Raw genomic sequence first — 15,985 nt, forward strand, 5'->3', positions numbered from 1 at the left:
GCAACCTGTCCATCTTCTCTCCCACCTATCCACTTCTCCCAGCTCACTGACCAATCTTCACCATTCCTTATGTGCACTCACTTATCACCATCCCACCTATCTTCCCCAGTCCCATTCCTCCTCTCTTTATTTATTTCTGAGCTCCCTTCCCCCACCCCATTTCTGAAGAAATGTCCCAACCCAAAACACCAGCTTTCCTGCTCCTCTCATGCTGCCTGGGCTGTTGTGTTCCTCCAGCTCTACAAGATGAAACATCTGTTTTCCATCAATTTCTTTCCTGAAGGGCAAGGACCAATTCCACCTCCCAAAAATACGTGCTAAATGTGTGGTTAGAGATCTGGCTCTAGGATCAGGCTCAATGCCCAAAATAACCCATGACTAGTGACATGGAATTTCCTGGGTGGACAAGCACAATTGGTAATGACCAATTGCTAATGCAGATTCCATGATGATTTGGAAATGTGATTGCTCTTTGAATAAGAGAATTAAAACACCCAAAATTTAAATAATATTGTGTTATATTTTTGAATTCTCTGAGCTTTTCCCACATTTAGATACCTTTGTGTTCCTGCACCTCAGGATTACTGGATTCTCCTGTCTTCTTCTTTTCTGGCTTCTCTGGTTTGGGAAGCAAAATCTTGGATGGATGTTTTACATGTGAAGGCTCCTCTTTCCCTGTGAGGAAGGGTAGAAAGGGAACTTTTGAACTTCAGGGAGCAAACATTCACACATATAAACTCAAAGCTTTGAATAAAGAAAAGTCATCATTGGGCTTCGACCCTTTTAAATCAATATTTACTGATATAGTTGTTAAGTTATGAGACTTGATGTGTTATGTTTGGGAGGAACAGCAGACATTGGAGTGATGGTTCCTTAGGATTTCACCTCTAAAGGTTTCCTCGCCACAGCTAAATCTATTGTGGTCCAATAAATGGGGATTCAGCTCAATCAAGACCTCCATTATTGTTGGGTTGTATAAGGGCCAGGCTAATACATGGCAAACCTGTTCATTATTCATCTAACAATCAAAAGGGGGATTAACCCCTTTTACTCTAGCTCCAATCTGTAAAGTTAACCCATTCTATTTCTATTTACAGATTGCAGTTTTACCCTTTGGACCTGGCAGTGAGGTTTAATCTTTCTTTCAGCTCCAAGCTAGCTTATTTCAAAAACCAGCAAGATGCATTCCAGTTTCCTATCAGACCCAGATTCCAATTTCAACACAACCTATGAGAAGCCTGATTGGCTACGATTGTTTTTGCTGAAAGTAAGTTAACAACACATAATAGGTGAACTCAATTATATATGTTCTTGAACTATCAAGAGGACAAGCCATACTGGATTTAGTGAATGGATGATGAACTAGAACTAAATCAAGAATCTAATGTAAAACGTACACCTAGTTAATGGTTACCTGATGTAATTGAATCTGATGTTTAGGTTTAAATCTACCAACATTTATTGATTTACTTTCTGTTACAGTGTCACAGCTGTCAGGGGTGTAAAAAAATACTCCAACCCATGACTTCTTTCCTTTGTTATTTTGTATCCGCACTCAAACTGATTCTACGGCTTTGGCAGACAGAGTTCAGTGTGAGTCAATAAAATTTACTGCAGGTCATTTGCTTTGAGATTAAGAATAAGGTAATTCAGGAGCTGTTCTAAATGAGCTGAAGTTTACAAGTGTGGGGGAGCAGAGACATTTAGAGGCTGAAGTACAGAAAACACCAAAATGTAATGGTCAGGTACAAAATCTAATTTAGAGGCAAATTGACAGATTACCTTTCTTTCAAATGTACTAGGAACACCAAAAGGATGGAAGTTTTGCTACAATTGTATAAGGTTCGAGTTACACCATATCTGGAGTAAGCATTCAGTTCTGGGCTTTTGACTCCAGGATAGGTGAATTGGCCTTGGAGAGGATGCACAGCAGTTCTAACAGACTGATACCAGGGTGAAAACTATCGCTTTATGATGACAGGTTGCAAAGACTAGTCTATGTGTACCAACTTGAATGTAGTGGTTTCATGACTGAGTTGCTTAAGATGGTTCAGGCATTGAATAAGGCAGGTAAAGATAAACTATTCCCTTGCATCGGGGGAGTTGAGACTGAGAGGTGAGATTCCTAAAATTTAAAAGCTAGGCTATTCAACGGTGATTTTAGTGGACATTTCTTCGTGATAGGTCATGGAAATTTGGAAACATTCTTCCCAAAAGTATCTGAGTCTGGAAGTTGACTGAAAACCTAAAAACAGAGGTTGCAAGATTTTTGTCAGGCATGGGTTCTGGAACTAAGGTGGATAAAGAGGATTCAGATTCAGGTAAACCATGATTTAATTGAAATGTAGAACAAGCTTGACGGGCTGAATTGTCTCCTTGTGTTTCTAATCCTTACCCAACTTCTGGAAGAAATCTCGTTTCTGCTGAAAAGACTCAACTTGTTCCATTGCCAACTCATCGGCAACGTCATTACTCTCAGCCTTGACATCCTACAGAGAGAAGTAATCAGACATTATAGAGCAAGATAACCAATTTTTCTCTTGAAAACATGAAGCAAGGAAAATGAACAAAGAAATGTATTTTAAAGGTGTTAAATGTAATTCTTACAAGCCATATTTTCTGACTTAGAGCTCCCATAGAATGAAATAATTTGCATCTGTGTAGACCTCCTCAGACAGCCCAAATCATTCACAGCCAAAATAATCTTTTAAGGTATGGTCATTGCCATAAAACAGAGGCACAAATGAATTTGGATATAGTAAGGTCCCACACGTTGAAATGTGATAATGATCAGAAAGTCTGAATCATTGCCAACCAGGACATGGGGAAACCTACCCTGCAGCTCTTTGATATAATGCCATAAGATTTTTAATACCTGATACATCCGACAGGGTTTTGCTATAATCAAAAACAAATGGGCTGGATATTATGAGATAACAAGGTGTAGAGCTGGATGAACACAGCAGGCCAAGCAGCATCATAGGAGCAGGAAAGCTGATGTTTCCGGCCTAGACCCTTCATCAGAAATCATTTCTGATGACAGCAATCAGGGACTTCACCCACATGATGACAGGTTGCAAAGAGAGAGCAGAAATGGCAGACAGGAATGGGGGAAAAAACAGCATTCATTACACACAAGCAACAACAGTGCAGCAAGTGATGCAGCCATCTGCATGCCTCCATGGACAGATTGGCACTGCCATGGTGAGCTAGGTCCAGCACCTTCAGGGTCTGCTAAAGAGGCGCACCACCTACACTCCATCACCCACCCATTGATCCTCAAGATTGAAGATATAGTGTCAGGGGAATTGTAGATATTAATCTAAAAATTCCTGAGAAGGCTCATGGTATCATACAGTGCAGAAGAGGCCATTTGTCTCATCAAGTCTGCACTAACACGAGAGAAACACCTGACCTTCAACCCAATCTGATTTACCGGCACTTGGCCCTTAGCCTTCAATGTTATGACATACCAAGAGCTCATCCTTTTTAAAGGATGTGAGGCAATCTGCTTCTACCAGCCTCTCAGGCAGCACTTTCCAGACCATCACCGCCCTCTGGTAAAAAACTAAGGGGAGCAGATGCTGTTTTTCCACTCTGTCCATTCCTTCATAATCTTGTACACCTCAATCAAATCACTGTTCAGTCTTCTCTGTTCCAACAAAAACAACCCATGCATAACCAACCTTTCGTCATAACCTTTTTCTTAAGAAGGGTCCAGACCTGAAACGTCAGCCTTCCTGCTCCTCTGATGCTGCTTGGTCTGTTGTGTTCATCCAGCTCTACACCTTGTTATCTCTTTCCTCATAGCTTACATTTTTCATCCCAGGCAGCATCCTGGTGAATCTCCTCTGCATCCCTTCCAGAGCCATCACATCCTTCCTGTTATGTGGTGACCAGAACTGTACACAGTACTCTAGCTATAGTTTCACCAAACTTCTATACAACTCCAACATGGCCTCCCTGCTTTTGGAAGCTATGCCTCGACAGATAGTGGTAAGTGACCCAAATGCCTTTTTCACCACCATACTAACATGACATTCCACCTTCAGAGATCAATGGACAAATACGCCAAGGCCCCTTTGCTTCTCAGAACTTCCTAGTGCCATTCATTGAATACTTTCTTGTCAAATTACTTCTTCCAAAGTGTATCACCGCATACTTTTCAGGGTTAAATTCTATCTGTCACTTATCTGCTCTTTTGACCATCCCATCTATATCTTCTTGTAGCCCAAGACATTCAACCTCATTGTTAACTTTGTGTCATCCGCAGACTTACTAACCCAATCCCCCTATAATCATCTATGTCATTTATATATGTGACAATTAATTGGGGACCCAGCAAGCCCGCTGTGGGCATCAGTTTCCAGTCACTAAAGCAGCTTTCCATCATTACCATCTAACTCCGACAATTGAGTCAATTTTCTATTCACTTTATTAAATTACCCCGAATTCTACGTGCATTTTCCAACTTGATTAGTATTCTACGTGGGACCTTCTCAAAAGCTTTTCTGTGAAATCCATATAATCTACATAAACTGCACTAACCTCACCTATATATCTGGTCACCTCCGAAAATACAATCAAATTTGTTAGGCATAACCAGTCATTCAGTCAATGTGTTTTGAATGCTGCCTACTCAATTCTGAGGAAGGGTTACTTGACCCTAAGCATTAACTCTGATTTCTCTCCACAGATGCTGCTAGACCTGCTGAGTTTTTCTAGCAACTTCTAATTTTGTCCATGATGACTGTCCTTGATCAAGCCCTGCCTCTCCAGGTGGGGGCAGGTGATCTCCTTCAGATTTTTCTCCTATAGTTTCCCCACCACTGATGTCAGACTCGCTGGTCTGCAGTTCTCAGGCTTATTTTTATAACTGTTCTCAAATATTGGAATCACATTAGCTGCTTCCCAGTCCTCTGGCTCCTCCCCTCTGGACAGAGGGGAATTAAAAATTTGGGTCAGTGCCCCCAAAATCTCCTCCCTTGCCTCCCATGGCAGTCTGGAACTCAATTCATCAGGGCATGAAGATTTGTCCAACGCCTCCAATACCTAGTTCTTTGCGACATCAATTTGCTCAAGCACCTTGCGGTCTCTCCTCCTAGGTTCCATATGTTCATCCTCATTCTCTTGGTTCAACATTGAGATTTTCCCCTACTGTTACCAGTCAGAACTTTCTCATAGCCCCTCTTTGCTTTCTTAAGCGCCATCCTGCACTTTCTGTACTCCACTAATGTCTCTGCTGATTTTTTCCCTTGTACCTGCTAAAAGCACCTCTTTTCCTTCTCATCATATCCTGAGTATCTCCAGTCATCCATGGTTCCCTGGGCTTGTTGCTTCTTCCTACCACGCTCGAGGGAACATGTTGGGTTTGTATAATATTATAGATTGGGTTCCTCCAGGAGCTCTGGTTTTCTCCCACAGTGCAAAGATGTGCATATTAGGTGGATTGACCACACCAAATTGCCCATCATGTCCAGGGACGTGTGGGCGAAGTCGGTTGGCCATGGGAAATGCAGGATTACAGGGATAGGGCTGGGCTGTGGCTGGGGCTGGGTCTGAACAGAATGCTCTTTGCAGGGTCAGTATGAACTTGAATGACCGAATGGACTTTTTCCGAACTGTAGGGATTCTATAATTCTCATAAAAACAAAACACATCAAGCCTGATGATGACCTAATAATTATAAAGATCTTTAGTTTTAGTATGTTTCTGTGTTTTTCTGGAGGAACGTGTGTGTTTATGTAAGTGTTACAACTCAGGAGAAAGGAACTGGATTGCCTTACAACACCTCTTGTTTAAAACCAGACACAGTGAATCAGATATAATAATGTGGACTTTGTGCTGTGTAAATATCATACAGGTTGATTAGATAACAAAGGTGACAACCGCTGAGCAAGCTGGTTGAGTTTCAAGTTCATTAAGACTAGGGGGAAGCCTCTTTCCAGGAAGACACAAACGAGTCTTAACTGGCAACTAATCAAAATAGCTGAACACTTACAGGAAACTAGTCCGTGTCAGACAGTCTGTTTGGAAAAGAATTTAGGAGAAAGTTTGCCTCAGAGTGTAGTAACTAGCTGAGGAGGCTTGTCTGATCAGCAGGTGGAGGTGGGAATGCAGCAGTCTGATCACCTCCTTTAGACTGATCCTTAGACAGGTCTAAATAAATGGGGTCACTTGTGATTGTAAGCATTGTGTGGGTAAGATTTTTGGAGTATTTTGTAATCTACTTCGCCTTAATAAAGAACACTGGCTATAATCTATTATCAGAATGGCTTTGGGCTATTGATATTCAGAGTAAGCCCAACACACCAAGGAGAGTTGGAATAGAAGCCTGCAGGATTGGGAACCTGATGTACATTCCATATTCCCCTTATTCACGAAGAGACAGGGCAATGGCAGGAGACACCCAGTCAGATGAATTACCACACAGAGACTCTCAGTTGTCTCCTCTCAGGACACTCCAGAGGTTGCCAGGCGTTCCATCTCCACACAGATAATTTGCTAAAGCAATGCCTTAAACTCAAACTCATTGTTACCCTGACTACCAGAAATTTAAGGGGAGGTGGTAATGTCACTGGGCTAGTAATTCAAAGCTTTAGAGGACTAAGCTTTGGGGACTAAAGTTCAAATCCTATCATACCAGATGGTAAAATTTGAATTCAGCAAAAATCTAGAATGAAAGTTAAGCTGACTGTGAACACTTTTAGAGATGGGAAATCAATACTTTGCTGCAAACGATGCCCACATCTCACGAGTTATAAAAAAGCTTCACTTATACAGGTAAGCACATTAATAGTGTGGTGTATCTCACTACTACACTAACACGACCCATTAATGTCAAGACTTCCTTGACAGAAATTAGGACAATTGACTCTCCTACTCCTTTAGCAAATGGTGGAAGAGAAGCTGAGGCCATGCATAGCTCTGCTGATCTATTCCTCAAGGTCAAGGAATAATTCATTCCTTGTTATCATTATCCTCAAGTGAAAGAGTGCGTCTAGTTGAAGTTCAAACCTAGCTGTCTTGCTTCTTCAGATAAAAGGGTGGGAAAAATGTGATAAAAATAAATACCGTGTCCTGAGGAGGTACTTCTTTCTCTTTAGGGAGGTCCTTTTTAACAATAGGTTCAGTCTTCACACTGGTCTTCGTTGGTTGCTGAGCTGGAGTAGGCACGACGGGCTTAGTGTTGGTTTTTGGAGGTCTTGGGGTCTTTGGAGTTTCGGCGACAGGCTGCTCCTCTTTTTGTTTCTTCTGCTGTCGCTCCTGCTGTTGTTGCTGACTTATTGACATGGCCTGAATAGTCATCTGCTGGGCCTTGGGAAAGAAAACATTTCACATCAGATTGATGCTACTTAACACAGGGCACAACAAGTAAATAACTCCAAAGCAAGTGTGTGCCGTAGAAAACTGACTTTTACTTTCTACAATAAAAATCTTGTCTTGTGGACTGAGGATCCTGCAAAAGTTGGTAAAGGTAAAGGTAATAGGGACGTGGGACAGCATAAAATAAGAGATCAGCAACTGAGTCTTATGCAAGGTGGAATTTGTGAAGATTGGGGATGGAAGACATTGAATGGATGAGTTGGCATGATCAAGACTCAAACATTAAGGTGTGACTTTATAGTCACAGAGTACCTACAGTGTCGAAGCAGGCTATTGGGCCAATCAAGCCCTCACTGGCCATCCAAAGGGCATCCCACCCAGAACCACCCATCGTATTCCTGCACTTCCCATTACCAATCCACCTAACCCGCACATCTTTGGACTGTGGGAGGAAACTGGAGCACCTGGAGGGAACCTATGCAGACCCGGGGAGAGTGTGCAAACTCCACACAGTCACCCCAGGCTAGAATTAAAACCAGGTTCTTCGCTCTGTGTAGCAGCAGTGCTCACGGCTGAGCCATTGTGCTGCTCAATGGTCAAAATTATAATAGAGATTGTTTCACTAAATAAGGAGAAATTGTCTGCATTGGCACAACCAGACGGATTCCTGAAGAAGGGTCCCAATCTAAAACATCAACTTTCTCGCTCCTCTGATGCTGTCTGGCCTGATGTGTTTCTCCAGCTCCACTCTACATTAACTCTTGACTCCAGCATCTGCAGTTCTTACTATCCTGAATGATGCTTCCCTTTCCATTCCAAAATGCCAACTGTAGGTCTTTATGGGGTCCTGGCTGACCTCAGCACCTCAGTGCAGGTGGGAGATGAAACTGCAGATTCTTCCCTGAAGAGTGTATAAGGCATTTAACCTGTTGGGCCTGAGTTCAAATCTCTTTTCAGGCTCCGCTTTGAACCGATATTTTTTCTTGCGCGGTTATGATGAAAAGTTATTAACCGAGAAAGTTAATTCTGTTTCTCTCTCTGTGATGCTGTCTGATCCACTAATTATTCCCAGCATTATTCATTTTTATTTGGAGGGTGATGGGAATCTGAAACTCACTGCCTTTAAGGACAGTCAAGGCAGAAAGCCTCATCACATTGAAGAAGTATTTCAATATGGTTCCGAGATGCCAAGGCATATAAGGCTAGAAAATGGGATCAGAATGGTTCGGTTTGGGAGTATGACATGATGGGCCAAAGGGCTCTTTTCTGGGCTAGTAGATCTCTTGACTCTAAGTAAAGGGGAGAACGAATAGAGGTGATCACAATTATCACAAGATTGTATACAGCGTTGCATATAATGGATGGACAGTGAATTGAGGGACATGGAAATACAGTAGGAAAGTGCAATTGACCCATTGTTACAATAACCTTTTTTATTAACCGGCATGTATGGGACCAGGAGTGTGCCAGCTGATCAAATATTCTAGATAATCAAGAGGTATTCATAACCGCTGTAAACTGTGACCAAGTGAAGCTTCGAGACATCAACATTCCTCAGAAAATCAATGTAAAAACATCAAAACATCTTCTAAAATCAATGTAAAACCACACACAGTAATAGAAACATAATGCAGAGGGTATACACATCACTATTATACTTCACAGCATAAATACTCAGGCACCACGGTTGATCATGGTATTTGAAGCATTGAATCTTATCCAGTTTACCAAGATTGCCAGCTAAAACAAAGTTTGCTGTATATTGAATGGTAAAGCAAACCCAACACATCTCTCACACCCCGCCCCCACAATAACCGTCCCAAGAGAATCTCCCTAGTCCTCACATACCACCCCACCAACCTCCGGATTCAACGCATCATCCTCTGACACTTCTGCCATCTACAATCTGACCCCACAACCCAAGACATTTTTCCATCCCCACCCTTGTCTGCCTTCCAGAGAGCCCACTCTCTCCGTGACTCCCTTGTCTGCTCTACACTCCCCTCCAACCCCACCACACCCGGCACCTTCCCCTGCAACCGTAGGAAGTGCTACACTTGCCCCCACACCTCCTCCCCCATCCCCCCTCAGGCCCCAAAATGACTTTCCATATTAAGCAGATGTTCACCTGCACATCTGCCAATGTAGTATACTGTATCCACTGTACCCAGTGTGGCTTCCTCTACATTGGGGAAACCAAGCGGAGGCTTGGGGACCGCTTTGCAGAATACCTTTGCTTGGTTCGCAATAGACAACTGCACCTCCCAGTTGCGAACCATTTTAACTCACCCTCCCATTCTTTAGACGACATGTCCATCATGGGCCTCCTGCAGTGCCACAATGATGCCACTCGAAGGTTGCAGGAACAGCAAATCATATTCTGCTTGGGAACCCTGCAGCCCAATGGTATCAATGTGGACTTCACAAGCTTCATAATCTCCCCCTCCCCCACTGCATCCCAAAACCAGCCCAGCTCATCCCCTCCCCCTACTACATCCCAAAACCAGCCAGCTCATCCCCGCCTCCCTAACCTGTTCTTCTTCTCACCTATCCCCTCCTCCCACCTCAAGCCGCACCTCCAATTCCTACCTACCACTTCATCCCGCCTCCTTGACCTGTCCATCCTCTCCGGACTGACCCACCCCCTCCCCACCTCCCCACCTATACACTCCTCTCCACCTATCTTCTCCTCTATCCATCTTCGGTCCGCCTCCCCCTCTCTCCCTATTTATTTCAGAACCCTCTCCCCATCCCCCTCTCTGATGAAAGGTCTAGGCCCAAAACTTTTGTGCTCCTGAGATGCTGCTTGGCCTGCTGTGTTCATCCAGCTTCACACTTTGTTACCTCAGAAGCTATATGTTTTTTTCTTACTCCTGTATCTGGTTTCAGATGCTCTTAGTCTTGGCCATATTTGAATGGCTCAGCACTACACTGTGGACTCACAATAACAAGGGAAGCAATGTAACTTTTTCGTCAAATAGATTTACTGTGTATTGATCTATCAGTCTGTATAACAGCTTCATCTCCATGCATTCCTTGATTGGCCATTGATCCAACATATTTTACAGTAAACAACAGTTCGACCTCTACACTCACCAGTAAGAGTGCCTGCTGGTTGATGAATGTCTGCTGTTGAGCTGCTAGTTGGGATGAGTCAATTCGTCTTTCAGGTTGGTGCAATTGAGATGGTGCATACTGGGAAGTCTGGTGCATAGGCGTCATCTGAGGTACACTGCTCTGTGGCATCATCATTGCTGTAAAGACAGGGTCATAATCAGAGATGAACAATTCACAGCAACGAGTAAAAGATGGACAAGTATTGTGTAACACACAATTACCAGAACATAACTTAGGACAACAAAAGGAATCCTTTCAGTCTCAAAAATCTGCACTCCCTTTAAAATAATGACTGATCTGCAGCGACCAGTTCAAAAATCTGTTAGATTCTTTGTGGTGTTGTGGACACCCTGAGCACTTGAATCCATTTTCATTGGGAGGGGGAACAAACAGGGAAGGATATGATCCCACATGTGTGAAATTCAAACTTAGCAAGGCCACTTGAACTGAAAGCTCAAGTCAAAATGACCCCATTTTCACTGAAGCATAAGTCTAAATTCTGAGTGTGGCATTTGGTGCTAAATGTTGTTGAAAGATAGATAGGCTGTGTAGAACTGTCACAACACGTTAAACAAAAACGAAAAATTGCCTGTCAATGAGATTTGAAAACAAAGTGTCCAGCAGTTTCCATTGTTGCGTCTTGACATAACCCAGAGCCCCATGATTATAGCATAGGCTGTTACTATACTTCCATAATCTATCATCACAAAGGATGTGGTAAATTCACAATTTGATTGACAACTCAAAGATGTTTTTAAAAGATTAGCCACCCTTGATATGATGAATGTATGTTTTCATATCGGATTAAGTATGAGAGGGGATTGAAATGTATTGAAGGACTTCTCTTAATGTAATGGGTGTCATTTTTATACAATGAACTCTTCAAAAGTTTAGAGATTAATAGCATCTCAACATGGCATCTGAGGTTTGTTTATGATGGATACTGGGTGAATTGATATTAAAGGCAATAAGGTCAAATGGTGGTGTTTGGGTGCAGCTGGTATGGCTGGGGGCAGCACGGTGGCTCAGTGGTTAGCACTGCAGCCTCACGGCACCAGGGACCTGGGTTCGATTCCAGCCTCGGGTGACTGTCTGTGTGGAGTTTGCACATTCTCCCCATGTCTGCATGGGTTTCCTCCGGGTGCTCCGGATTCCTCCCACAATCCAAAGATGTGCAGGCTAGGTGGATCGGCGATTCTAATTTGTCCATAGTGTTCAGGGGTGTGTGTGTTGTAGGGGAATGGGTCTGGGTGGGATGCTTCAAGGGGCGATGTGGACTTGTTGGACCGAAGGCCCTGTTTCCACACTGTAGGGAATCTAATCTAATCTAAATTGGCATTGGGAGTGTGTGGGGGAATAGATTGGATACTGTGTCTTCATGAGCTGGAATATTTGGCATGCAGAGTGAATGGGGCCTGAGGGGTTATGAGGGGTGAGGGTTAGAGGACCCAACTTTAACAAAACAACCAGTACAAAGTGCTAGAGAATAGGTCTTACAATCAGCCGACCTCAGCATTGCCCATCCCTATCGCTGCCCCTGATCTGAATCCAGATCATAAGGCATAAGATACAGAAGCAAAATTAGGCCTTTGGCCCATCGAGTCTACTTCGCCATTTGATCATGGCTGGTATTATTTTTCAAAGCCATTCTCCTACCTTCTGCACATAACTTATGATCTCCATTCTAATCAGGAATCTATATCGCTGTGTATAAAATTCATTCAATCATTTGGTCTCCTCAGCCCTCTGCAGCAATGAGTTCCACAGATTAACCACCCTCTGGCAGAAGAAATCCCTCCTCATCCCAGTTCTAAAGTGTCATCCCTTCATTCTGAGGCTGTGCCTTAGGGTTCTAGTCTCTACTCTTATTGGAAACATCTTCTCCATGTCCACTCTATCTAGGGCTCTCGGTATTGTATAAATTCCAATGAGATTTCCTGTCATCCTTCTAAACTTCATTGAGTGCAAACCCAGAGTGTTCAACTGCTCCTTATATGACAAACCTTCATCCCCAGGATCATTTTTGTGAACTTCTTCTGGACCCTCTCCAAGACCAGCACATCCTCCCTTGGATACGGGGCCCAAAACGACTCTCAATATCCCAATTGTGGTCCAACCAGACAGCCTTATACAGCCTCAGGTGTACATCTCTGCTCTTGCATTCTAGCTGTCTTGAATTGAATAGACTCCATCCTTCATAAACACAGTGCTTAAATTAAGAAATCTAGGTGAACACTGAAATAGCATTCATAGCACCAAAGCTGAAAGAAGTAAAACCAAAATTGTCATAAATCAGCCAATCACTTGGTAAAATGAAGAATTTGGTTTTAAAAATTGGAGGATTGCTGGTGGACTGTGAGAGTGGAAGTCAGCCAAATCCGAGACAGGCATTAGGAAAACATGAACAGGTGAGAGCAGAACTAAGTCAGAGATTAAACCTGGGCAAAAAAAAAGAAATTGAAAGTAGAGGATAGAGACAGGGTCAAATGGATAAAGATCAATGTGTAGAGAATGCAAGATAGAACAACACCACCATCCTTCTTCCAGTAGTAAATACAGGATTCAGTAGAAATAATTGGCTGCACACACCAGGAAGAATCATGGGTCACAATGGTGCAGAATGAAACTAACAGGGAAATGGTGACTGTAACAGCTTATTTCCAAAGTCCAGCCACTCTTGACACAGAGCCAAAGTGAGTTAGGGGAAACAGGATAAAGTGTCAGTCATTCGGAAGAAAGTATAATTCAGTCAGAAATGGGATATACCAAAATTAGTTGAAACAAAGTAGCAGTACTGAAGAAAATATTCACCAGAACAACTGAGAAATGCCCAGGACCATATGGTTTTCATCTCAGGCCTTCAAAGAAAATTGGTGAGAACATTATAGACATCCCAGACTCCAGTTCTCCAAACGTCTCTTTATCTGATACAGTTCTTTTAATTTGAGAAATTTTACATGTCATCATGTGATATAAGAAAGGTAAAAGAGGGAAAGCACAGAATTAGAGATCAGGCAGCCTAATAGCTGATTGAACTAATCACTAGAATCCGTAGTTAAGGATAGATGACCAGAAAAAACCAGCATGAATTTGTAAAGGGTAGAATTTTTTGAACTTTTGAAGAGGTGACCATAGTGGACAGAGAAATACCTATGGATGTTGTTATAATGGACATCCAAAAGCATAGGTCTCTTTGAAGAGACAGTTAGCTAGTGTTGAAACTCAGAGAACTTAAGGCAAGTTATTGACCTGTTTAGGACATTGGCAATTCAGAAGGAGACACAAGGTAGGATAATGGGTAAATTCTCAAATTGGTAGGATGTAATTTGCATTTTACTATAGGTTCTGAATTGAGGCTTTGACCACACTTTGCATTTATTAATGACTTTGATATTTTTTAATTCATGGGGTGTGGATATCACTGACTGGGCTAGGTTTTATTGCCCAATCCTAGCTGCCCTTGAGAAGGGGTGAGGAACTGTTTTCTTAAAACACTGAAGTCCATTGGTGTAGGTAGGCCAACAATGCTGTTAAAGGAGTGAGTTCCAGGACTTTGACCCAGTGACACTGAAGCAACAGTGATATGTTTCTAAGTTCTTCTAGATTGTAGGTTTGGATGGTGCTTTCTAAGGAGCCTTAATGAATTTCTGCAGTACATCTTGTGGATAGTACACATTGCTGCTACTGAGTTGGTGTTGGGGGGGGGGGGGTGAAATGATTTTTTTGTCGATTTAGTCCCAATCAAGGGGCTGCTTCTTTTCTAGATGGTGTCAAGTTTCTTCAATGTTATTGGAGCTGCACTCATTAAGGCAAGTGGAGAGTATTCCATCATGCTCCAGCCTTGTACATCATAGAATCCCTGCAGTGCAGAAGCAGTCTATTTGGCCCATCATATCCACACTATCCCCCCAAACAGCATCCCACCAAGACCCACCCTCTACCCAATTTCTGTAACCTTGCATTTCCCATTGCTAATCCACCTAGCCTGCACAACCTGGGCATATGGACGATTTAACATGGCCAATCCACTGAACCTGTGCATCTTTTGATTGGTGGACAGGCTTTGGAGAATCAGGAGGTGAATTACTTGCTGTAGGATTCCAAATTCCTGACCTGCTCTTGTAGCCACTCTAATTATATAGCAAGTCCAGCTCAGTTTCTAGTCAATAGTATCTCCCAGAATGTTGATAGTGGGGGATTCAGTGTTGGTAATGCCATTGATCATCAAGGAATAATGGGTAGATTCCCTTTTGTGGAGATGGTCGTTGCTTGGCACTTGTGTGAAGTGAATGTTACTCGCCAATTGTCCTGAATGTATTTCAAGTCTTGCTGCATTTGTCCTTGGACTGCTTCAATATCTGAGGAGTGGGGGTGGTGCTGAACATTGTGCAATAATTGGTGAACATCCCCACTTCTGACCTTATGGTGGAGGGAAGGTCATAGATGGAGCAACTGAAGATGGTTGGACATGGGTCATTACCACGAGGAACTCCTGTAAGATGTCCTGGGGCTGAGATGATTAACCTCCAACATCCAGAACCTTCCTCCTGTCCGGATATGGCTCCAACCAGTGGAGAATTTTCCCCAATACACATTGATTCATTTTGCTAGGAATCCTTGATGTTACGAAATAAAACCGAAAAAAACTGCGGATACTATAAATCAGGAACAAAAACAGAAGTTTCTGGGAAAAGCTCAACAGGTCTGTCAGCACTTGTAAAGAAAAACTCAGAGTTAACATTTCTGGTCCGATGACTCTTTCTCAGAAACTCTGATATTTTTCATCACAGACGCTGCCAGACCTGCCAAGCTTCTCCAGCAACTTCTGTTTTTGTTCTTAGATGTTACTCTTGGTCAAATGCGGTCTTGCTGTCATGGGCAGTCACTCTTGCTTCATCTCTGAAGTTCAGCTTCATTTCCCATGTTTGAAATAAAGCTGTAATGAGGTAAGGAGCTGGCCCTAGTGGAACCCAAACTATGTGTCAGTGGGTAGGTTATTGCTAAACAAATGCTGCTTGACAACACTTTTGGAGACCGATTACTTTACTGGTCAGGTGTCGCTATTCATTGGGTTGAATTGTTCTGCTTTTTGTGGACATAACCTACTTGGGCAATTTCAACATTGTCAGAACAATGCCAGTGTTGTAATTGTACTGGAAAAGTTTGGCCAAAGCGCAGTAATTTCTGGTCTTCTATATTATTGCCAGAATGTTGTCATAGCCTTTGAAGTATCCAGTGCCTCCTGCTGCCAGTACTATTGTTAACCCAACTGGAAGCCTGAGAACTAAGCCGGTATGGAGCTGCCCAAAAGGCCCCGATCCTTGGAAAGACCTGTCACTGTATGATTAAGCATCCGTATAGCATTTAATTCTTTTCACTCAACCATGGGATGTGGACATTGCTGACATATATTGCTCATCCCTAATTGGTCTTGAGAAGGTGGTAATGAGCCACAAGTAATTGAATGGGCCTTCCCTAAAAGAGACACCCGTTGACTCTCCAGTGGCTGAGTGAGATCTCAGGAAATTTGGAACTCTCTTCC

The 15,985-nt window shown here is 42.8% G+C and overlaps 1 protein-coding gene across 1 annotated transcript in view; it reads right to left on the minus strand.

Moving 5' to 3' along the window:
- Window positions 1-15,985, minus strand: part of myo15b (myosin XVB) — a 278,965-nt gene that overhangs the window by 85,059 nt on the left and 177,921 nt on the right. The window contains exons 30-33 of the mRNA XM_059653562.1: window positions 10,423-10,580; window positions 7,075-7,317; window positions 2,396-2,489; window positions 559-675 (exon numbers count right to left, since the gene is read on the minus strand). Coding sequence (XP_059509545.1) covers window positions 559-675; window positions 2,396-2,489; window positions 7,075-7,317; window positions 10,423-10,580 — 612 coding nt within the window. The remainder of the gene's footprint in view (window positions 1-558; window positions 676-2,395; window positions 2,490-7,074; window positions 7,318-10,422; window positions 10,581-15,985) is intronic.

This window comes from Stegostoma tigrinum, chromosome 22 (genome assembly GCF_030684315.1).
Source record: "Stegostoma tigrinum isolate sSteTig4 chromosome 22, sSteTig4.hap1, whole genome shotgun sequence".
Lineage (NCBI taxonomy): Eukaryota > Metazoa > Chordata > Chondrichthyes > Orectolobiformes > Stegostomatidae > Stegostoma > Stegostoma tigrinum.